This window comes from Myodes glareolus, chromosome 13 (assembly GCF_982192425.1).
Source record: "Myodes glareolus chromosome 13, mMyoGla1.1, whole genome shotgun sequence".
Taxonomy (NCBI): Eukaryota; Metazoa; Chordata; class Mammalia; order Rodentia; family Cricetidae; genus Myodes; species Myodes glareolus.
Window position 1 is genome coordinate 77,282,533 of NC_142038.1, and position 25,296 is coordinate 77,307,828.

At 39.5% G+C, this 25,296-nt stretch overlaps 1 protein-coding gene and 1 long non-coding RNA gene across 3 annotated transcripts in view; one reads left to right on the plus strand and one right to left on the minus strand.

The window, feature by feature from the left end:
* The window catches only part of Thoc1 (THO complex subunit 1), a 47,844-nt gene extending 32,013 nt beyond the window's left edge, over window positions 1–15,831 (minus strand). Inside the window, exons 1-7 of the mRNA XM_048447993.3 lie at window positions 15,725–15,831; window positions 9,828–9,901; window positions 9,677–9,737; window positions 8,356–8,422; window positions 2,769–2,887; window positions 2,049–2,097; window positions 1,535–1,630 (exon numbers count right to left, since the gene is read on the minus strand). Of these exons, the coding sequence (XP_048303950.1) occupies window positions 1,535–1,630; window positions 2,049–2,097; window positions 2,769–2,887; window positions 8,356–8,422; window positions 9,677–9,737; window positions 9,828–9,901; window positions 15,725–15,829 (571 nt within the window). The 5' untranslated portion in view covers window positions 15,830–15,831. The remainder of the gene's footprint in view (window positions 1–1,534; window positions 1,631–2,048; window positions 2,098–2,768; window positions 2,888–8,355; window positions 8,423–9,676; window positions 9,738–9,827; window positions 9,902–15,724) is intronic.
* A 54-nt stretch (window positions 15,832–15,885) lies between these two features.
* LOC148120066 (uncharacterized) lies at window positions 15,886–24,529 on the plus strand. Of its 2 annotated transcripts, none has more exons than XR_015734753.1 (3): window positions 15,886–16,020; window positions 21,226–21,308; window positions 23,094–24,529. It is a non-coding gene; the product is annotated as an uncharacterized LOC148120066 (long non-coding RNA). The 2 variants fall into 2 exon arrangements; XR_015734754.1 differs by having other exon boundaries at window positions 15,925–16,070.
* Window positions 24,530–25,296: the final 767 nt, after the last annotated feature.

Here is a 25,296-nt window from a genome sequence, read left to right on the forward strand (position 1 = left end):
AATAAATGGGACCTCCTGAAACTGAAAAGCTTCTGTAAAGCAAATGACATGGCCAACAAGACCAAACGACAGCCTACAGAATGGGATCTTCACTAACCTGATATCAGACAGAGGTCTGATCTCCAAAATAAACAAAGAACTCAAGAAATTGGTTATCAAAAGAACAAATAATCCAATAAAAAAATGGAGTACAGACCTAAACAGAGACGTCTCAACAGAGGAATTTAAAATGGCTGAAAGACACTTAAGGAAATGTCCAACATCCTTAGTCATCAGAGAAATGCAAATCAAAACAACTCTGAGATTCCATCTTACACCTGTAAAAATGGCCAAGATCAAAAACACTGATGACAACTTATGCTGGAGTGTAGGTACCAAGTCTTTTTCCCTTCTCCTGGCGATATGCAGGGCCGGCCGTGTGACCTCCGGCTCCCTGGAGATTCTGCACTAGCACTGGCTTGAGGGGATAGCTTAGCAAGAACCTGGCTCTCTTTGTTATGGTGATTCCACCTGTATTCAAGGTTCTAGCAGTGGGCCCATAGCCTGCCTCCCCTAGCTGATTCTGCCTGAGGCGCCGGAGGCCTTTAATCTTCTCCTCCTGCTCCTGGATGGGAGGAGGCCTTGCCCTTTTGTTCCTGCTTGCCCACTTCTATAAATACCTGACTTGAGTTTAATAAAGTTGCCATTTACTCTGGTAAATGAGCAAAGGTCTCTTTTTGTGTGTGTCTCTTTTAACCCTCAGGACAGTCGTCCATTCTCGTGGGCCCGAGTTCGGGAAAGCGAGCGCCTGGGTCGGGTGTGGATATCCACTGAAAAGTGCGGGGTCTTACACTGGAGAGGTTGTGGGGAAAAGGGAACACTCCTGAATAGCTGGTGGGAATGCAAGCTAGTACAGCACCTTTGGATATCAGTGTGGTGATTTCTCAGAAAAATAGGAAACAATCTCCTCAAGAGCCAGTAATATCACTTTTGGGTATATATCCAAAGGATGCTCAATCGTGCCACAAGGACATGTGCTCAACTATGTTCATAGCAGCTTTGTTTGTCATAGCCAGAACCTGGAAACAACCTAAATGCCCCTCAATCGAAGAATGAATAAGGAAAATGTGGTACATTTACACAATAGCGTACTACACAGCAGAAAAAAATAACAACATTTTGAATTTTACAGGAAAATGGATGGAGCTAGAAAACATTTTGAGTGAGGTAACCAAGACACAGAAAGACAATTATCACATGTACTTACTCATAGGTGGTTTTTAAACATAAAGCAAAGAAAACCAGCCTACAAACCACATTTCCAGAGAACTTAGACAACAATGAGGTCACTAAGAGAGATTTACATAGATATAATTTACATAGGAAGTAGAAAAAGACAAAATCTCCTGAGTAAAGTGGGAGCATGGGGACCTTGGGGGAGGGTTGGAGGAGAGGGGAGAGACGGGGGGGGGGGGGGCGGAGCAGAGAAAAATGTAGAGCTCAATATAAATCAATTAAAAAAAGATAAAAAAGAATTTAAAGTATAAAGGCTTACCTGATTTTTCAGATAGTGGGAAAAGCCTGGCCAAAAAGAGCTGAATTCGTCCACAAAAGACTGTATTCTGAGATTTCGATAATCTTCTGAGGAGATCTAACAGAAATGAGTAACACATAAGAGATCATTTTGTGTTTATTATAGTCATACCTGAATTTCTTTTTCAGTATTGTTTCTTTTTTTTTTTACTGTTTTTATTCAGTTATACATTTGTCTCCGCTCTCCTTCCTTCCTCCCTCATACCTAAATTTCTATTTGCTCAGTAATTTTCTAAAGCAAGGGTTCCCAAAATTAAAGTACAAATCATTGTTACAGCAAGGACTAAAGGTCAGAGATAAAGTTCTGTGAACAAGACAATGTAAGTAAGTCATCACTTTTAATAATTAAGACTGTTAACTTAAAAACAAAGATCCTAATCTACTTTTAAGACAGTTTCACTGATATTAATAAACTATCTATTTTTCTGGTTACAGTCACAGTTTTAAAAGCAACACTTTAATACTGAATTACTTACCATTGCACATACGCAGTAAATAATTTTTGCCAGCAGAATAGAATGTATTCTGAAAATTAAGACCAAAATTATTAATACACTTTGGAAGTTGTCCACTCCCTTCAGTAAATCATAGGAATGAATATTTTAAAGAGCACTAATGTATGATATTCTATGTCACTACTTTCACTTATTTCAAAGCATTATCAGGAAATGTTTTTGGATATGCAAACAACATGACACTGAATAACTTATAAACATCTGTTTTACATTTATTCATTTTATTTTTATACATGTTTTACCAGAATGTATATATGATGAGCACTACATGTGTGCCTGGTGTTTGTGAAGGCTAGAAGAGGGCATAAGATCCCCTTGAACTGGAGTTATGGATGACTGTTAAGTCACCATGTGTGAGAGCTGGAATTTAATCCAGGTTCTATGAAAGAACAACAAGTACACTAAAGTGCTGAGGCATCCCCCAGTCTTCTTTATTTGTTGGAGATAGGTTATTCTGTTTCAAGTTACTTTTATTAATTAAGTCTTGTACTTCAAAATTTTCTCTACATCTGATTTTTATTTGGTTCTTCCAAGAAAACAGTATATATTTCTTTTATTGGGAAAATTTTTGGGCAGCCACCAATATTAGAATTATTAGCAAATAAACCCCAAACAAATCTATCTTCTAAACTCTATCTCTATAGAGATAGTATCAGTAGGAAAGAAAACCAAGGCACTTACTGACTTCCAAGTAGCAACATTTTTTTCGACAAAAGTGAATATTGTGTCACACTGATCCAAAGGAAGGCAGTCCAAGACGTCTCCCAACAGCACAAATGGTGTGGACGCAGTACAGACACCTGTAAGTGGGATGCAAGCCAATGGAGAGCTTCTGACCCTGGCAATAAGCTCAAAAAGAACTATGTGGACCAGTCACATTACAAAATAATGATAAAGTAAAAGTAACTAAGTGTTTCTAAAACCAATGGCAATAAAAAGAGAAATAAAGATTTTTTTCCTTAAGAAAAGGCCATTTAGAGTGGTTAAAAGTACTTTTACATCTCTACTCACTTCTTTCTTTCGCTTAAGCGAAAGTACTTAGTAACACTGATATGTGGATAAAAAAAATCTGTGCTCAATATAAGCATAAGACTCTGAGTAAATAAAGTAGGCTCAGAAAAGGGAAGCTATTTCTAGCTATATTCAGAAATGCTATGATCACATCTGGATTGTATGTGAAAAACATTGCCTAGAACCAGGATAGCAAAAGGAAGTCACTTTCAAACCAGTATAAGGTTGATGTCATCTTAACTGTTGAACAGAACTCAATGAACTCCATCAACAGGCTTGTCTGGTAAAGGTTGGACAACTGATCAGTGCCACTACAGCAGGAAGACAGGCTAGACTTACAACCCTATGACACTTAACTCTGTGACCTTACACTCTGCACCCAAGAAATTTAAAAGACATTATTTTCTGACAATAACTGCAGATGGTATGTTAACTCCCTTAATATTTATAAAACCTGAAAAAAAATGTTTATATTCTACCGCCAAAGATTCTGGGTCAACAGAGCCAAGTGAGGACCTGAGAATCTCACTTAGAGATAAAAGCTGACTGGTGACACTAAAGGGCTGGTAAGTATGGGAACCAGAGGGTGCCAGTGGTCATGTTAGAGGAGCAGCAGGTGGCAATTTACTTCAGGGAATCAGCCCACCAGGAAGCAAATGTCTGATGGGTGAATCTTGGATAGGCAAGGCCCTAAGAGCCTCGGCCTCAGAATGTCTCTTGCTACTGCTGTGTCTTTACATGTCTGTCACTGCCATTTTCCTCTGGTATCTACATGGTGTGAATGGGTGTGGGAAGATCCCCACTGCCTTTAGTGTGATTATCTCATAGTAATTTCCTGTTCTACTGGACATTTTTACCTGTGGAGTATTATGAAGATAATCTCCTCCTAAGCTGTACTGTTTAACTGAAGGGATGATTTTATATAATAATAGTGTTAGTTTAAGTAGGATTTTGATGATTAATGGTTTTTAGTAAATACAGTAAGAGATTATGGTAGAGGTTAGCTTAGTGGGAATGGGAAAACTAATATAGGTAAAAGCAAGATATGATGTTACCCTCATCTCTGATAAAACAGGGGCTGCAGAGGATAGAAAATAAGAACAAGGAAATGTCACTCAGCTAGTTTCTCTTGAAGAACCATAAAGACTGTGGCTTAGGTTAATGATTCAGAAAAACAACTGAATCCTAGAAGCTAAGTTAACTCAATTCTTTTAATCTTTTTTTGTTTGTTTTGTTGTTATTTTGTTTTTCAAGACAGGGTTTCTCTGTGTAGCTTTGGAGTCTGTCCTGGAACTCACTCTGTAGACCAGACTGGCTTTGCACTCAAAGAGATCTACCTGCTTCTGCCTCCCAAGTGCTGGGATTAAAGGTGTGTACCTCCACCATCTGGCAAGAGATGTGTTCATGAGTTTCCATGTGCATCAAAGCTGAAACAAAGCTTTTAAAAATAACTTAAAGTTAGATTAAGATATTTTAATTAATGGCTTTGAGGTAAAAACATGTTAGAAAAAGGTTAAAGGCATATTTTTAGCGAGGGACTCACTGAGGTCAGAGAAAAAGGTTGAGATCAGGGAACAAGAACAATGGCAGCCTGGCTTTTGCTGGCTGACGTACCTTTCTTGCTAGGATGGGTTGGTGATCAAGGGTGATGATTAATTCCTTGTACTCATTTCTGTCCTCAGTTTTTTTGATAAAAGAAAACTGTTGGTAAGTGGGTATGCACCCTGAGATTTTAAAATAGAGCTGTTTTTCATATACAAAAATTTAGATTTGTGATTCTTTTAAGATTTTTTTAAATAAGATTATCTTTTGAGATAAATAATAAAGTGATTGATCCTTTCTTTGTAATCACAAAATGCAGCCTGCCAGCAAAAAAACTAGCTGAGAAAAATACCTTGCTTATTTAGATTCTGTTCATCTATAACAAGCTGCTTGGGTATGAATGTACATGGGTTCTTGGGACAACCTGTTTTTTACCTGTAATACGTAAAATGTTTAATCATGTAAAGCATGCTATTTTCCTGTTTTTTACTTTTGTTCACTGTAATCATTCCAATAGAAATAAATTATAACCACATTATAATTTTTATACTGCTTAAAAGATTTTGCTGGGGTATATAAGCAGTAAAGGAAAAAATAAAATTAGTTAGAAGGAAGACACCAATATAGACAGTGTATAGACAATATACACCAGAAGGTATACATCTGGATAGAGGTAAGAAAAGAAATAAAGAAATAACAGGTAAAGACCCTAAGAGTGCATGTGTGTGTTTTCCCTTTTTCACTGGCCCCAGAGAGGTAAGTTTATCCCCCGTGGCTGGTCCCTCAGATAGAAAAGTCAAGTTGATTAGTTCACAGATTCTGTTGGCTTCCCCTCAATCCCTGAGCTACTAGAGGCTGATCCTCACGGCAGCAGTAAATGGAAGATAGTGTCCCAGAACTTTTTGTCTATATCCCAGCTTTTGCAACAGGTTATTTATCTCAGCCTTGGTTATAAACATCACTCTCCAGTTGCTAAATTCCAAGCCATGCTCATACTTTCATGGTTTCATTAACAGTATTCTTCTACCTAAATACTTCTCTTTATTACATGGCAAATTTCAACCTCATTTTTCAAAACAGAGTAAATAACAGCTCATCTAAAAAACCAAACCAAACAAACAAAAAACTGACAATTTTTGGCAGACTATCATATTCATGCTTCCTAAACACACAGTATATCAATGTACTGAATAATTTAGCATATCACAATTAATCACCATGGTAGTATCGACTGTAGGCTTACTTATTATCACATTTATTTTATTTATTTTATATATATGTGTACATATATGTGTGTGGGTCAGCATATATGGAGTTCAGAGGACAACTTGTGGGAGTTGGTTCTTCCCTTTCACCATGTGGACTGAACTCAGACGTCAAGCTTCGGCAGTAAGTGCCTTTATGTGCTGAGTCATCTTGCCAGACATAACTTTTAAAAAGTAGGAAATATTCCACCCATTAAATGTTTGACATTGGCTAGAAGTTCAATAAGTACCTGTCAAGTCGAATTAAAGATATTTATGGACAATCTGAAAACATGAAACATAAAGTGCCAATAATAATCTCTTTCAAAAATAAACTTTCCCCTGCAGAAAACTGTATTTAAACCTTTCTTTGTGGCTTAAGTTGACAAGCCCTCACTTTTCTCAATTAAAGTTTTAGGCATAGCCTTCTCAGTCTGTAATAAAACCATCAACAACCTTAAGTGAATAGCAGCAAATTTGTGAACTAAGCACACACTGTAAGCTGAGATGAACAGGGTGAGAAAAACTGTTGGGGAATTCATCTCAGTTTCTGAATGAATGAATGAATGAATAAACAGCTTATGCAAAAGTTTAATAAGTAAAATCAGAAATTAGGAAGTTAGATTTACAAAACAGCTCACTGTGACACTTGGAAACTATTTTCACTGTGTGTGTTCCAGGTCTATAGAGAAAAATATCAAAATAATAAATGATATGAATGACACAACAGATTAAAATGTCATTTTCACATACACTTTTAAATTAATCAAATGAAATTTGAGTCAACAGGATTAAGTAATGCTGATGAACTGTTTTTTACTTTTTTATTTTGTCTTTCTGAAAATATTTAACAAGCTACAGCCAGCCAGCCATATGTTGGGCATTATGTGCCTACTGTGTTTAAAGTCTCTAAAATCAATCCGATATTGGCACTGACATATTTTTAGAAAAGATTTCTTTTATATGTATGTGTGTATATCTTACTGTATGTATGTGCACCCCATGTGTGCAGGTGCCTGCAGAGGACAGAAGAGGACTTCGTATCTTCTAGAGCTGAAGTAGTTATGAACTGCCTGACATGGGTGTGGGAAACTGAATCTGGGTCCTCTGCAAAAACAGCCAGTACTCTTATTTACTAAGTCATCTCTCCAGCCCCTGAACATTTTCTAAAGATTATTTAAGACAGGGTCTCACTATGAAGTTCTGGCTGGCTTGGAATTCTGAGATCTGTCGGGCTCTGTCTCCCAAGTGTTGGTACCATGTCCAGCAAGATTTATTTCATTTGTATTTTATGAGTGTTTTGCTGGAATGGATACTTTTATTTATTTATTTATTTTGAGACAGGGTTTCACTATAGTGAAACTATAGCCTGTCCTGGAACTAGCTCTTATAGTCCAGGCTGGCCTCGAACTCACAGAGATCCACTTGCCTCTGGTGGGATTAAAGGCATGTGCCTTCACTGCCCAGCTACTACGTATACTTCTAAGGCCAGAAGATGCTGCTGGATTCCATAAACTGGAGTTACAGTTGCAAGATTCACGTTGGGTCTGGGAATTGATCAGAGTCTTCTGCAAGAGCAGCAAGTACTCTTGGCCATCTTTCCAGTGCCCCCACTGCTGCATTTTTAATAGTTCCCTGCCTAGTTTTTCTGCTAGTGTCTGCCCCAATCCAATTACTCTTCTAAAGCTATCTGTCAGCGTGGAATACAATAGCCTTTAAACTAACCCACACATCTGGCTTCTTTTGCCATTTTCATTTCACATAATTTTCTAGCTATGCTAAACATGGCCTTCTCTATTTCTGGCAAACTGAATTCTTCATGTCCCTACTTGTAAGATGGAGCTTCCTCTTTTTTTCATTTTGTTTTAATTTTTGGAGACAGGGTTTTGCCCTGTCTCAAATTTCTGATTGTCCCGATTCAGCCTTACAAGCACGGGATTATAGGTATGTGTCACAAATCCCAACCCATCTTCTTTTTTAAAATTTCTCCTGCTTCCTTTAGATTTTTAATTTAGAGAGTCACTTTCACTTTAATATAGTCAACATACTTTAACCATATTAAGATAGTCACACATTTCTTTCCTTCATCATCTGCTCGATCCTTACAGATGGGCTCTGTGATTTAGTCAGCAATGAATTTCCAAATATTAGCTTAGCACCAGGCATATAATAAATGCTCGTAAGTATTTATGTATGATTAAACACTTGAAAAACAAAGCAATTGCAAATGTGCATGACATAACAGAGATGAGAAGTCTGAACAAAGCTGAAATGAGTCCAGAAAAATTCTTGGCAAAGGTAGGAGCTAAACAATGAATAAGGGTACAAGAGATGCATGAGGCCCTATGTTTGGTCTACAGCACCACATATAAAGAATGAGCAGAACCAGATAGGGGTAGAGGTATGGTGAGAAGCTTTAAATGAAACAGGTCACCAAGGAAACATTAAAAAACAAACAGAACAATACTTACTTTCAGTTACTCCCCCAATGGCAAGAGAAATAATAGCTAAAACGTTCTCACATGCCGAATGATTTATCTACCAACAAAGAAACAATTTTATTTAGGAGCAAGAATTCAGGCTAATTTGCTTACAATAGAGACAGGTTCTCTGAATTTAAGCAGTCACACAGGAATAAAATTATCTTATTATTTTCTAATATGAAAAAAATATGAACAGACTAATATACAGTCTATAGACTCATGCCAAGCAGTAAAGAATGATTCAATCAACATCCAATGGTCTTGGAAAAATGGTAATGTTTACATGACTAAGACTTATTGGGTAAGAAGTACTGAGACCGTGACTAAAAAATCAACAGCACAGGACAAGAGCAGGACCTGGATTTAGTCCATAAGCTGAGGTCTTCTACAGGGAAGTAATGCACTGAGTGTTCACTGTGTTGTGCTACACAACATTAACAGAATGTGTTATTCTTCTTACACATGAATGTGAAGCTCTGAAAGAAAAGGGACTTTCTGAGCACACAGAAGTCATTAAATCTAAAAAAACAATCAATTGGTCTGACCCAGAATTATCTGAGAAAAAAGGCGGACACTATATTATCAGAAGAGAGTCTACCACTATGGGAGAGTTCTGCTTGACCAAAAAACCCCCTGTTTTTCTTCTATTCAGGATCCCTGCTAAAGGCAATATTTAGATTCTTCATAAATAGATAAAATTTCTCTACCAGGGCTAAACAAGTCTTAGTTTTTAATGCATTCTGTGGTTGAGGGAGATCCCACAAGAAAATGAGGGCACGGAATCCTGGCTCTGTGCTTAATATACTTGGACTAGACCGCTTAAGCCATTACAGTGTGTCACCATTTACATAGCAAAGTAAGAATTTACTTTGACAACTACATTTAAAAGTGTATTTTGTGTGCATGCGGGTGTCCCTGTACATGTACGAAGGTCAGAGGAAAACTTGCAGGAGTTCTCTCCTCCCAACATCTAGGTTCTAGAGATCACAGTCAGGTCACTAAGCTCTGTAGCAGGTGCCTTGAACCTGCTGAGCCATCTTCCTGGGTTAGTCTTTACTTCTTGCTCTTTAAGATTGCATGTCAAACTCTTCTTATCATCAAAACCTTAAACTGTACCTGAGCTATCAAAAGCCTTAATTAGGACAAACTCCTATCCTGTCAGGCTATCTTTTAAAAGGCAAAATATTCATGCTCAGGAAACAGATGTCATGACTAAATATCCATTCTAATAATAAAGCAATTTTCTAAGAACATAGTTTATTAACTGGCCAGCAAATTTAAACAACAAATAAAGGGGAAAAATACTTACAATTTCTTCTTCCAGGACACCTCTGAAAGCCTGGTCAAGGGTACATTTTTTTTCATTTTCACTATTAAAAACAAAAGATCTTCATTTAACAGATAATTCATTATTAATATAAACATTCAGAAAGCCCTTTTTGATGGACAATGAAGATTACCTGCCAGGTAACTGACTGAAGGCATTCAACAATGGCTTGATATTTCTGTTATTCAAGGCCTCTCTGGTAGATTTCTACAAAAATAAAAATGACAATTAAGTAGAAAGTTTTTGCTTGCTGTTTATGAAAAGTTACCACTCATCAATTATGGCTTTCTAACTTAAAAAAATGTTTTTAACTGGGAAACATTTCTTGCCAGTCATTTTTATTAACCTTTATTTCTAATGCCACTTAATGTTACCGAACACTGAAATCTGGCAAGAGCTGCTAGAGAGACATTTGCATCACAGGTTCCCCCTTTTTTTTTCTTTAAACATATATTTATTTTTAAATTCATTTTACATTCCCTTCTGCCCCCCTTTGCATCCCCCGAGTCCACCCCTCATCCATGTCTCCCTACAGGTAAGGGCTCCCATGAGAAGTCGACAAAGTTTGGCACATTAATTTGGGGCAAGTACAAGCCCTCCCCCTCTGTAATAAGTCCGAGTATGACATCTCCTCATAGGGAATGGGCTCTAACAAGTTAGCTCCTGCAACAGGAATGGTCCTGGTCCTACTGCCAGTGGCCCTTCAGTCCAAGTTTCACAACTGACTCCTGCATACAGAGAGCCTAGTTCAGACCCACGGAGGCTTCACAGCTGCCCATGAGTTTCCACGAGCTTGGTTCAGCTGTCTCTGTAGATTTCTCCATCACGATCTTGATCTCACTTGTTCATGTATTCCCTCCACTCTCTCTGACTGGATTCCCAGAGTTGGGCCTGGTGCTTTGTTGTGGATCTTTGCATCTGGTTCTATCAATTACTGGAAGAAGGCTCTGGCTTCCTGGAGCTGTGTCTGGTTATCCTTTGCTTTGCTTATACCTCCTATCCACTTATGAGTGAGTATATACTGTGTTTGTCTTTCTGGGTCTGGGTTACCTCACTCAGGAAGTTTTTATAGTTCCATCCATTTGCCTGCAAATTTCATGTCCTTGTTTTTTTTACAGCTGAGTAATACTCCATTGCCTAAATGTAGCACATTTTCTTTATCCATCTTTGGTTGAGGGGCATCTAGGCTGTTTCCAGGTTCTGGCTATTATGAATAATGCTGCTATGAATATTGCTGAGCATCCTTTGGGTATATGCCCAAGAGTATATCATTGGGTCTTGAGGTAGATTGATTCCCACCATAATGATGGCTGTACAAGGTTGCACTCCCACCAGCAGTGGAGGCATATTCCCCTGCCTCCACATCCTCTCCAACATAAGCTGTCCTCAATATTTTTTGATCTTAGCCATTCTGACAGGTGTAAAATGGTATCTCAGAGCCATTCTGATTTGCATTTCCCTCATGATTAAGGTGTTGAACAACTCCTTAATTGTCTTTCGGCCATTTGAGATTCTTCTGTTGAGAATTCTGTTTAGTTCTTCACCCCATTTTTAATTGGATTATTTGGTATTTTAGTGTCTAGTTTCTTGAGTTCCTTATATATTTTGGAAATCAGCCCTCTGTTTGATGTGGGGTTGGTGTCAATCTTTACCCATTCTGTAGGCTGCAATTTTGTCTTGTTTACTGTGTTCTTTGTCTTACAGAAATGTGTTTCAGGAGGTCCCATTTACTGATTGTTGTTCTCAGTGCCCTACTTAAGAAGTGGTCTCCTGTGCCAATGCATTCAATACTACTTCCCACTTTGTCTTATATGAGGTTTAATGTAATTGGTTTTATGTTGAGGTCCTTGATCCATTTGGACTTGAGTTTTCTACATGGCAACAGATATGGATCTATTTGCATTCTTCCACATGTTGATATCCAGTTATGCCAACACCTTTTGGGCTTTTTTTTTTTTGTCAAAAATCAGGTGTTCCTATGTGCGTGGATTAATGTCAGGGTCTTCAGTTTGATTCCATTGACTCATGTGTCTGTTTTTATGCCAATACCAAGCTGCTTTTATTACCATAGCTCTATACTTTGAGGTCAGGGATGGTGATGCCTCCGGAAGTTCCTTTATCGCACAGAATTGTTTCAGCTATTCTGGGGTTTTTATTTTTCAATATAAAGTTGAGTAAGGTTCTCTCAAGGTCTGTTAAGTATTGTGGTAGGATTTTCATGGGGGATTGCACTGAATCTGTAGATTGTTTTTGGTAAGATTGCCATTTTTTTTTAAATTATGTTGATCCTACCTATTCAAGAGCATGGGAGATCTTTCCATTTTCTGATGTCTTCCTCAATTTCTTTCTTTTGAGACTTAAAGTTATTGTCACATGTTTAGCTAGTTACCCCAAGATATTTTATATTTGTGGTCATTGTAAAGGGTGATGTTTCTGTGATTTCTTTCTTGTCCCATTTATCATTTGTGTATAGGAAAGCTACTCATTTTTTTTTTTTTTGAGTTAATTTTGTACTTTGCCACATTACTGAAGGTATCAGTTGTAGAAGTTCCTAGGTAGTTTTTGGAGTTATGTCCTATGATTTGCAAAAAGTGATCGCTTGACTTCTTCCTTTCCTATTTGTGTCCCCTTGATCTCCTTGTTGTCTTATTGCTCCAGCTAGAACTTCAAGTACAATATTGAATAGATATGGAGAGAGTGGACATTCTTGTCTTCTTTCTGATTTTAGTGGAATTGCTTTGAGTTCCTCTCCATTTAATTTGATTTTTGCTGTTGGCTTGCTGTAAATTGCTTTTTATTATGTTTAGATATTCCTTGTATCCCTGATCTCTCCAAGACCTTTATCAGGAAGGGGTATTAGATTTTGTCAAAGGCCTTTTCAGCATTTAAAGAGATGATCATCTGGCTTTTTTTCCTTTCAGTTTGCTTATATGGTGGATTACATTGATAGATTTTCATAGGTTGAACCAACCTTGCAACTCTGGGATGAAACCTACTTGATCATGGTGAATTTTTTTTTTAATGTGTTCTTGGATTCGGTTTGTCACTATTTTATCGAGTATTTTTGCATCAGTGTTCATGAGGGGGATCCGTTTCTTATATATTATTACATCCATGCAATTCTCCTGCTTTAAAAAATGCTAAGTATGATGCAGTATCCTGTAGCCAGCACTGGGAAAGCAGATGCTGGTAAATTTAAGCTCAACCTGTGTCCTCTGAGTTCCAGTATATCCTGGTCACATTAAAAAAAAAAAAATCACTGTCTAATTTTGAAATTTGCAGGCAAATGGATAGAATTAGAAAAAAAAAAATCCCAAGTGAGATAACCTAGACCCAGAAAGACAAACAAGGTATATGCTCACTCACAAGTGGACATTAGACATAAAGCAAAGGATAACCAGCCTATCTATAGCTCACAATCCTAGAAAAGTTAGGTAACAAATAGGACCTGAAGAGAGACATACATGGATCCCCCTGGCAAGGGAAAATAGACAAGATCTCCTGAGTAAAGTGGGAGCATGGGGGTTTAGGGGTAGGGGAGAAGGGGAGGGAAGGAGAACATAAGGGAAGGGGATGGTGGAGTTGGGGGAAGGACAGAGAGGGAGAACCAGGAAAGAGATATATTAAGCGAGAGCTATTATGGGGTTAGTGAGAAACCTGGCAGTAGGGAAATTCCCAAGAATACACAAGGATAACCCCAGCAAAGGCTAAGCAATAACGGAGAGGGTATCTGAACTGGCCTTTCCCTGTAATCAGATTGATGACTACCCTAATTGTTATCATAGAGCCTTCATCCAGTGACTCACGAAAGCAGATAGAGATCCACAGCTAAGGGTCCAGCCCCCAGAGTCCAGTCAAAGAGAAGGAGGAGCTATAATATGAGCAAAGGGGTCAAGACCATGATGAGGAAACCCACAGAAACTGACCTGAGCTAATGAGAGCTCACTGACTCCGGACTGACAGCTGAAGAACCCACATAAAACCAAAACAAGCATTCTGAATGTGGGTCTGTGGCTTGGGCAGTTTGTGGAGCCACTGGCAATAGGTTCAGAATTTATCCCTAGTGTATGAACTGGCCTTTTGGAGTCCATTCACTATGGTGGGATACCTTGATCAGCCTAGATACTTTGGTCTTGCGTCCTGCCTCAACGTGATGTGACAGACTTTGTTGACTCCCGATGGGCCTTACTCTCTCTAAGGAGTGGATGGGAGTGGGGAGAAGTTGGGGAAAGTGGGGGGAGGGAGGGGGAACTGGGGAAAAACATTTAAAAAAATAAAACATTAAAACCATTTTTATATTTGGTAGGTAAAAAAAAAAAATAAAAATAAATAATCCTTATCTAAATAACAAACCAATCTTTACATGGTTCTTTAATTGTATGTTTTGGTTTTGAAATTATGTAGCTCCCTCCAGATCCCCTGGTGGATTATTCTATAGTTTTCAGCCTTATCTTCCTATGACTCTCATTTCAGTATGTTAACACACTCATGCTGTTCTACCAGTTCATTCCAAGTCTATACGTTCTGACTACTCAGCGCCTACCTCTTCCAGGCATTTTGCTCATCCAGCACAGTGCCAGGAAAATCCAAGCAATGAATAAACAAATGATTATCTTAAACTGAGCACTTTATGTATGTATATACATGTATGTGTATACACACATGTGTGTATATATATATATATACACATATCTATCTATCTATAGACACACACACGACAAAACTATTACAGTCATTGCAAAGCTATCTTATTACTCCATAAAAGCTTTTATCGGAACAACAAGAGTCCATTACTGGCTCCATCACAGGTTAAGTGAAGTCACTTGGGGATTATTGCTTTCTTTTTGTTTCGCCACCCTCACATATCAGAGGCAATGGCATTCATGGGAACTTGTTAAAAAACTGAGGCTCTCTGGTCTCCATTTTGGGCTTAATAAGTAAGTATCTTCATTTCACAAGCTCTCCAGGTAACAACACAACACAGCAAAGCCTGAGAACCACGGTTTAAGTGATCTACAATTAAATGGTGCCATAATTCAGGGGTAGAGTTCTTTGCTTGGCATGCTCTATTTCCAGGACTGAGAGAAAAGGGGGAAAATGTTCCTTTCAGGGATACTATAACAGAAGAAAACGTTTCTAATGACATAAGCCATAATTCCTCAAAAGTAAACAAAACACCTGGCAAAGCAGAAAACGACTTAAGACAACTATTCATTTTGAAGAATCTTTTTTCCTCTCACATTATTTTCCTTCTGGTATCATTATAACCACCTAAACACAGTTAAATATCTAAGTTGAAACGTGTATGAACTCTTAGTACAAATGGTATAGATTATGAGTCTAATAGCTTGTAAAAGTGTTCTTCGAACATATATTGCTATGATGAGCAACACAAGAAAGGATCATGGGTTTAAAGTCAGAAAAACGAGAAAAGTCGTCAACTCAATTTTTTTTCAGAAGGGGTTAGGGGTGTCTTCATTTCTAGGGGAGAAAATTACCTATTTTAATGTTATTCTAACACATAAACATCATCAAAGTGTTTCCTAAGTGCTCAACTACCCTTTACCAAACAGGCAAGAACGAAACTGCAGCTGGTAACTCTTTCCAGCTTGCAACCCTTCCCAAGGTGATCAGTTTGCATCTTCCCTCTTAGGAGCTTCATATCCACCTCTGGATGAAATGAGCAAGGTTAAAGAGCCATGAACTGGCTGCCAGATTAGGCACCTGGTAGAGTAGGAGGCGGGGCGGGAACACAGACTTCAGGGTTCCTGCCCGAGACACCTGCTCCATGCAGCTGGAGCTGACGGAGCTAGTCTGTGTGTGGGTGAACGCTCCACGCTGGCCCACGAAGAGGACCGGGTTTCGGAACCCGAAGAGGTAGCTAATGCGCCTTTCCCTGACTGTAGGTCTCGGAAGGGGCCAGGAGCGGACAGAGCGGTGTAAATCCTCCGGTCTCGGGCAAATTTTCAGGGAGAGAAAGAGAAAGAGTAGCGCCGGGTCAGATCGACAGACTCCAGCCCCCAAGCTCACCGTAAACCGCGTCCGCGCCTCGGGCAAACTGAAAAGCGCCGGCGTCGGAGACATCTTGGTTGCGCGTGCCCGCGACCGTGTGGCGGCGCCGTGTGATGACGTCATGCTAGGAGCAACGAGACGGCCGGGCGTGGCTAGAGCGGCCAGTGAACCGACGGGCTGGGCGGTCCGATAGGAGCTCCGGTGTCTCCTGGGTCAGTGGTGTGACGCGGAGGCCGGGCTCTGGGGCGACACTTGGGGTGGAGCGGCCTTGGGTGCCTCGCTTGGGAGCCGGCTCCGCTCTGGGCGCAGACAAGGCTAGTGGCTTTCTCGGCGGGTGGGACCGGTTCGTGGGCGGCGCCGGAAGGTAGTGCTCGCGGGAAGCCATGGCGGTTACCCCCACTCCCTTTCCTGCCCACGGCCTTCCTGGAAGTTTGAGTGCCAAAGCTAGTGACAGGTTTTGGGTTTTTCTAACAGCCGGGTGATCCTTGGATCCTGTAGCTCTGGGAAGTAAGAGTAACACCCGCTTCACCGAGCCGTTGTAAAGAATGAAGTGGCCAGAAGGAAATGTGGATCATTGACTCATGAGTAGTTATTTTATTTTTACTATTATTTTGAGGAGGGGTCTCCCTATGTATCTCTGGCTGGCCTGGAACTCTCCTGTAGACTAGGCTGACTTTAAACTCAGAGACCCGCCTATCTGCCTCCAAGTACTGAAAGAAAGCATACAAGGAATACAGGATCTGTTGCTGCTTGGAAAATGAGTGGCACTGCATCCAAGTTGTAGCGTAACTGATGGTCAGTATCGCCCTGCCTCTCTCTTCCTCAGAGGGGTTTTGTCAATGAGAGGCTCAATGACAGTAAATCTTAATTATAGTTAAACTGTGGAATCATAAGTACCGACTGAAAGGCAGAATTTCCACAGACAGTAAGAATACCTGGAGCTTAGGAAATTTTAACTGCAGAATCTTGTCCCTAAATGAAAATTGTGAACAATGATGATATCTTGGGTGGTTGCAGTCTTTTTGTTTTAACCAACAGATCACTGAAGTTTGATTTTAGGGAGGGAAAATTATTGTTTAGTTTGGAAATACACGATATTGATTGATGATAAGTTAACAACAGGGTTATCATTTTGTTACAGGTGATTAATAGCCATCTAGAAGACAAGACCAAGTTGTAAATACAAAAGTCTGAACAGAAAAAAATGGAGTTTATTGGCTTTCCCATAAAAAAAAAACATCAGTTAAAGTTCCATTTATTTATTCATTAGACATTTCTTGGACTTTTAGTATACAACCTTGGTTGAGTAAGTAAATTAGTTCACAGCATCCACATTGGGCAACTCAAAATTGTCTGTGACTCCTGCTCTAGGGGTATTTGATACCTCTGGCCTCTGGCACTCATTCATATATCACCCATAAATGGACATGATTTAAAAGAAATCTTTAAAAAAGACTGGTGCTTTTTCATTATTCATGTTTATAAATGAAGGCCAAGATCGTTCAGCCCTCATAGCTATTGCAGGGGCCATATAGCACCACCCTTCACTTGTCAGGCTTGTCCCCGCCACCCCAGCTTTTTTTTTTTTTTTTTTTAAATCTAGCAAATAAGTGAAGATATATGACCAGAGCTGGTCTCTGAAAGTTTTATTCTGGGAGTTAGGGCTGTGGATGTAACAGGATAAGAGCATTTGCCTAGAATACTCAAGGCCCTGGGATCCCATTAAATAAAATGCTGAGGATCCCCAAGTGGTGCAGCTGCAGAAAAATGCTGCAGGTCCCCAAGTGTCCCAGGCAGGGTCGGCACAGTTCCCCAAGTGGCTGCAGTGGGCCACAAGGGGCAGCGAGTCGAGTACCATGAGGAGAAACAGATGGACACGCCCTGAGACCTGCAGATGTATCTCATTGTCATGAAAAGTCCTAAGTTACATTTTAAATGCCATATTCTGTAATATTTGACAGGTTTGAAGGATGCCTGTCCATCTGAAATACATCTCTGTACATCTAGAAAATCTAACTAACATGACTACAAGCTTGACTATTATGGATGATTATCTATTAACCTATATTTCTTAATTATACATTGCATTTTTAAATGAGTTGGGCAAACACAATACCTTAATCAGGATGAGAAATACATATACACAGTATAACAAAACTGACTTTAAATTTGGATGAATAAACCAAGATCCATACCAATACAAATCTCTATAACATAATCCCCTTTAAATGTTAACAAACATTTATAAACAATATTTGGGAATTTGGGCATAGTTCTCTCCAAACTGCTCCCTGCTTTTTGTTGGGTGAAGTATTTTTGGGAAGTTTTCATGGAGACCTTTCATGTAGTCTTGGTCCATCAAACCACATTAGTCTGGAAGAAATCCACAGGTTCTCATCCTCTGTGGAAACAAAAGCAGAACCTCTTTTCCAAAGCAACATATCCTTAGAGTCAAATTTTGAAGTCAAGATACCTTTATGTTGGTTTAACTTAGCAGTCCATAGAATGAAATATCTCTTTGTACTTAGCTCCTTCACATTCAAAAAACTCAAAACAGAATAATATACATAATCCAGATTCTCTGTGTATATTCCATCTTTACGCGTCTTATTTTTCTTACTCTTATTACTTTTTCTACAAGTTTAATATTTATTTGATTATCTTTATTCCTTTAATCTGTGACTGACTGTACTCTTTTATATTACATTTACTGTCCCTTTACACTTTTTCCTCTCTCTCCCAAATCTACGTGCATTTATCTAACACTGTGACCCATTTAGAGGTCTTTTCCATCTGGATTTTTCTTTATTGCATATCTGTAATCCTTTGCTGACCAGAACTACTTTTTTTAATGCTCCATGGGCATGGCTAGGGACAATGTGGCCCTGTCTGCTTGCTCTGCCTAATCCAGCATGCCTGAGGCATGTTTGCTGCCTCTGAGAGCCAAGCACATTGCCCTGGTTTTAGGCACACAATGGGTCTGTGGCTCCATTAAGCAAGTTGTAGAACTCTGCTAACAGACTCCATTTAAATGCTCAGCCTCCTGAAAGAGCCAGAGTTTGTGCTGGCATGGCCCAGAAAGCTGCCATTTCAAAATTGTCCCACTTTTTCTCTGCTACCGCTGAATCAGGAAAACCTCTCTTAAAGGAGTCACAGTGTTAAGCTGTGCTTAACTCTGGTTTGTTTGTTTGTTTGTTTGTTTTTGCCTAGAATTCCTTCCCAAACTCTGTCAGGTTTTAAGTAGATTTTAGTCGACCATGTTTGCATACCAATTTGTAGCAGGAGGGCTGCTTGTTTGTTCCTGGTTGCTCAGCCTCTAAATAATTATACAGAAGCCGTATTACTTGGAATACTGTTTGGCCAATAGCTTAAGCATACTTCTGGCTAACTCATATCTTAAATTAACCCATCTCCATTAATCTGTGTATCACCACAAGGCTGTGGCTTATCTGGTAAAGTTCTGGTGTCTGTCTCTGGCGGGGCTAAATGGCTTCTCCTGAATCTGCTTTTTTTCTCCCAGCATTCAGTTTAGTTTTCCCTGCCTAGCTCTGCTCTACCTTATCACAGGCCCAAAACAGCTCTTTTATTAACCAATGGTATTCACAGCATACAGAGGGGAATCCCACACCAGGTCTGGGTTACCTTACTCAAGATTTTTTTTTTCTGGTTCTGTCCCTCTGCCTGCAAATTTAAAGATGTCATTGTTTCGTTTTGTTTTTGCCAATGAGTAATAATCCATGTGTAAATGTACCACGTTTTCTTTATCCATTCTTTGGTTGAGGGCTATCTAGGTTGTTTTCAGGTCCAGGCTATTATGAATAATGCTGCTATGAACATAGTTGAACAAATGTCTTTGTGGTATGAGTATGCCACCTTTGGGTGTATGCCTAAAAGTGGTATTGCTGGGTCTTGAGGTAGATTGAGTTCTAATTTTCTGAGAAACCACCATACTGATTTCCAAAGTTGCTGTACAAGTTTGTACTCCCACCATCAATGGAGGAGTGTTTTCCTTACTCCACATCCTCCCCTGCAAAAGTTGTCATCAGTGTTTTTTGATCTTAGGCATTCTGATCAGTGTCAGATGGTATCTCAGAGTTTTGATCTCAGAGTTGTTTTGATTTGCATTTCCCTGATGATCAAGACTGTTGAGCATTTTCTTTTTTTTTTCTTTTTTTTTTTTTGTTGAGCATTTTCTTAAGTGTCTTTCAGGCATTTGAGATTCTTCTGTTGAGAATTCTCTACTTAGATCTGTACTCCATTTCTTTTTAACTGGATTATTTGATAATTTGATGGCTAGTTTCTTGCAGTCTTTTATACCTTGGAGATAAGATATGGGGTTGGTGATCTGTAGGAAGTCGTTTTGTCTTGCTAATCATGTCCTTTGCTTTACAGAAATGTCTCAGTTTCAGGAGGTCCCATTTATTAATTGCTTCTCTCAGTGTTTGTGCTACTGGTGTTGTATTTAGGAAGTGTCTCCTGTGCCAGTGCATTACAGGGTACTTCCTACTTTCTCTTCTATGAGATTCAGTGTGGCTGGATTTATGCTGAGGACTTTAATCCATTTGGACTTGAGTTTTGTGCATGGGGATAGGTATGGGTGTTTGTATTTTCTACATGTTATACCAGCACCATGTGTTGAAGATGCTTTCTTTTTTCCATTTTATATTTTTAGCTTCTCTGTTAAAAATCAGCTATTCATAGGTGTGTAGGCTACTATCAGGGTCTTCAATTCGGTTCCATTAGTTCACCTGTCTGTTTTTATGCCAATGCAATGCTATTTTCATTACTATAGCTCTATAATAGAGCTTGAAGTTGGGGATGGCTATGCCTCCAGATGGTACTTTATTGTAAAGGGTTGTTTTGGCTATCCTGTTTTTCTTTGTTTCTCTATATGAAATTTAGTATTGTTTTTGAGTTCTGTGAAGAATTGTGCTGGTATTTTGATGGGTATTTCATTGAATCTGTAGATTGCTTTTGGTAAGATGGCCATTTTTATTATGTTAATCCTACCTATTTATGAATATGGGAGATCTTTCCATTTTCTGATATCCTCTTCAATTCATTCTTCAAAGACTTAAAGTTTTTGTCATACAGGTCATCCACTTGTTTGGTTAGAGTTACCCCAAGATATTTTATGTTGTCTGTGGCTATTGTGAAGGGTCATGTCTCTCTGATTTCTTTCTCAGTCTGTTTATCATCTGTATATAGGAGGGCTACTGATTTTTTGAGCTCATCCTGTATTTTGCCACATTACTGAAGGGGTTTATCAGCTGTGGGAGTTCCCTGGTAGAACTTTTGGGGTCACTTATGTATTATAGCATATCATATCATCAGCAAATAGCTTCTTTAAAGGAATTTTTCATTTCCTCTTTAAGGGTCTAAATCATCTTCATAAAGCCATTTTAAGGCCATTTCCTTCTGCTTTATCTGCATTGGGGTACTAAGGTGATGTAGGTGGGCCTTCTGTCTATGTGTTGTTTTCATTGGTTAATAAAGAGACTGCCTTGGCCCTTTGATAGGACAGAACATTAGGTCGGCGGAGTAAACAGAACAGAATGCTGAGAAGAGGGCAATGAAGCAGACCCATGGAGCCAGCCACCAGGTCAGAAATGCTGAATCTTTTCCGATAAGCCACCACCTCATGGTGCTACACAGATTATTAGAAATTGGTTAATCAAGATGTGAGAGTTATCCAGTAACTAACTCTCTAGAGATAATGGGCCAGGCAGTGTTTAAATGAATACAACTTGTGTGTTATTATTTCTGGGGCTAAGCTAGCTGTGCAGGAGCCAGGCGGGATGAAAAGCAGGCCTGCCTGCAGCTTCTCGCTACAAATGGCTCCCACATGGATAACTGAATCCACAGAAAGCTTGAGAAAGCTTGGAAAAGAATAAAGCATGTTTTTTTTGGCAGCAACAATTTCTTGGGTCTGCTCTGCTTGCTAGAGGCAAGCAAGTGCTCTCATCTAAGAGAAGCTTCCTGACTCAGCTTTAGCTGCAAAACCTTGCAGCTCTTTTAAGAAGTCCTGCCATGAAATACTTAAATGGTGTTGATGAAAAGCTGAACACATGCTTTTCAGTTTTCAGCTGTAGCAGGAAAAAAGCCACACTGTTTTAAAATGCGGGCTTTCTGGGCTGTCCTGCTAGGGCAAACTCTGACTCTTTCAAGCAAGCGGTCCTGACTACAGAGGTTTTGAGTGTTGCTTAACAATGTTGCAGCTTGCTTGCAGGCAAGGACCTTGAAATGCCTTGGAGTTGATGAGATAAACGTGGCTACAGCAGGTACCTCAGCTTTAGCTGCAAAACCTTGCAGCTCTTTTAAGAGGTCCTGTCACGAAACACTTAAAGGGTGTTGATGAAAAGCTGAAGGCATGCTTTTCGGTTTTCAGCCGTAGCAGGTTTCAGCACTGTTTTAAAATGCCGGCTTTCTGGGTCGTCCTGCCAGGGCAAACTCTGACTCTTTCAGGCAGGCAGTCCGACTGAGTGTGGTCTGTGAGCAGAATGCTACAGCTTGCTTGCTGGCAGGGACCTTGAAACGCCATAGAATTGTAACAATAAAAATGGCTCCAGCTGTATCTCTGCCATGAGGCTGGAAACGAAGGAATGGGCAGGATCTAGCCATCAAAGCCACAGCTTTAATCTTCTCCTTAAAGACTCATATAGGGGCTGGAGAGATGGCTCAGCGGTTAAGAGCACTGCCTACTCTTCCAAAGGTCCTGAGTTCAATTCCCGGCAACCACATGGTGGCTCACAACCATCTGTAATGAGGTCTGGTGCCCTCTTCTGGCCTGCAGGCATACATGCAGACAGAATATTGTATACATAATAAATAAATATTTAAAAAAAAGACTCATATAGTCAGAAAAAGAGAGAAATATACAGTAAAGAGAGATTCAAAGATGAAGAAAACCTCTAAATGGTTTACAGTGTGTTAAAAATATATGCAGGCTAAAGGTTAAAGTTCTTAGGGTAAAAAAGGAAGAAAGTAGTTGGGTGTGGTGGTACACGCCTTTAATCCCAGCACTGGGGAGGCAGAGACAAAGGATCTCTGTGAGTCAAGGACAGCCTGGTCAACAGAGTTATTTCAGGACAAAGATATACAGAGAACCTGTCTCAAAAAGTAAAAGTAAAAATAAAAGAAATAGAGGTTAAAATAAAACTGCACGAAGATGGAAAATACACAGAGAATCTTGATACTGTAAGCTATTATGCTCTCTTTGAATTGTTTGAATACTGAGGAAGGAGCAATAGCTGCTAAAAGATAATTTGTTTATAAATGCTGCTGAATTAATCCAAGATAGGTATTTTGAAAATACCTTGACTTCAAAATTTGGATCTAAGGTTATGATGCTTTTCTTTTATGAAAAGTTCTTCTTTTGTTTTCACAGAGGATGAGACCCTGTGGATTGCTTCTATCCCAATATGGTATGATAGACCCCGTCCTCCTGAAAGGTTGCTATGAACACCCTCAAGAAATTACTTTGCTCAACTGCCGACTGAGATGAATCTAGCACACAGTTTATACCATGAAAGACCTGATTAACAGCGCCCCTATACAGCAGGAAGAAGTTTGGAGAGAAATAACTACATCCATATTTTCAAATATTGCTTATAAATGTTCTTTTACATTTAAAGGGGGATATGATATAGATATGAATAATTTGCATTGGTATGGATTTTAAGGTCAATATTGTTATATGTATATATATTTCTGATCTTGATTGAGGCATTGCGATTGTGTAGTTCATTTAAAAATGCAATGCATAATTAAAATATAGGTTGTTAATGGATAATCATCGATAATAGTCAAGCTTGTAATAATGCTAGTTTGATTTTCTAGATGTGCATAGATATATTTCAGATAAGCATTCTTCATATCTTTCAAAGACTACAGAACATGGCATTTAATGTTTCAATAACTTAGGGTTGTTCATGACAATGAGACACATCTGCTCCTGGCAGCACTAATCTACTTTAAGAGGAAGATGGGCATCAAAGAGGCTACTTATGGAGTTTGATAGCCATTTGGGCAAGAAACTGTTCTTGCCTGGACTGATGCATAAACTGGACACAGAGAACCTGCAGAGAGAGGACTGCTGAACTTGCCTAAAGGTGAGATGGTCTTTCGGGGTTCCTGATTCATGAAAGAGTCTGCGAGACATTCTGCAGGACACAGCAGATAGTGACTGAACTGCCTTTGAAATTTCCTGCTTCATGGAAATGTCTGCTGGATACTATGGGCCTGAAGGCCGAAGATGGATGCCCCAACAGTACAGAGGAACTTTGGGTGACTGTCCAGGCAGTTTTCTAGAGTTTTGGAAGTTGCTTACTTCTTGTTTACTTAGGTAATACTATATTCTTCTGGAGTCTTTGATGGAGTCGAAGAATGGTTATAGTTTTCCATTATTATGATAAAGATAAAATAGATATAAATATTGTAACTGTAATTCTTACTGTTTTGTTATATGTAATTTTACTATGTTAAAGTGAAAGCCTTTCTTTTTGTTTAAATAGAAAAAGGGGAAATGATGTAGGTGGGTCTTCGGTCTATGTGTTTTCATTGGTTAATAAAGAGACTGCCTTGGCCCTTTGATCGGACAGAAAATTAGGTAGGCAGAGTAAACAGAACAGAATGCTGGGAAGAGGGCAATGAGGCAGACGCCATGGAGCCAGCCACCAGGTCAGACATGCTGAATCTTTTCCGGTAAGCCACCACCTCGTGGTCCTACACAGATTATTAGAAATGGGTTAATCAAGATGTGAGAGTTATCCAGTAACTAACTCTCTAGAGATAATGGGCCAGGCAGTGTTTAAATGAATACAATTTGTGTGTTGTTATTTCCGGGGCTAAGCTAGACGTGCGGGAGCTGGGTGGGATGAAAAGCAGGCCTGTCTGCAGCTCCTTCTACACTCAGGTCTTGCTGTTGTAGAACCATTAGTTTCTCGTGGTGTCATATTCCTCTTTATGTTTTTGAGTGTATTTTTGCCCTGTTGTCTACCTATCTCTTCCTCTAATTGTTACAGGTGGAGTCTGTTTCAGAGGGTCCCTCTTCCTCCAATTGGTGTTGTGGGCTGTGATCCATTGAACGCTCCTTCAGGTGCAGTCAGAGCAGTCTCTGGTGATTGCTCCTCAGGTGTAAGCAGACCCAAGGCTCAGGTAGTCCCTCCTCAAGGTGCAGATGGGGTCACTGCTCTGGTGGTCACCCCTCTAGGTGGATGTGGTGCCACTAGTGTGGAACAATGGTCTGTACTCTGTCCATTATCTTTTAAATAAACGCTGATTGGCTAGTAGCCAGGCAGGAAGTATAAGCGGGACAACCAGACAGGAAGTAGAGGCGGGTCAATGAGAACAGGAAAATTCTGGGAAGAAGGAAGTCCTAGTCTGCAGTCCTGACTCAGCCACAGAAGAAGCAAGATGTTACTGCCTCGCCGAATAAGGTATCGAGTCACGTGGCTAACATAGACAAGAATAATGGGCTAATATAAATTATAAGAGTTAATAAAAAGCCTGAGCTAATGGGTCAATCAGTTTATAACTAATGTAGAGAACTCTGTGTGATTTCTTTGGGACTTAACGACCGCAGGAACTGG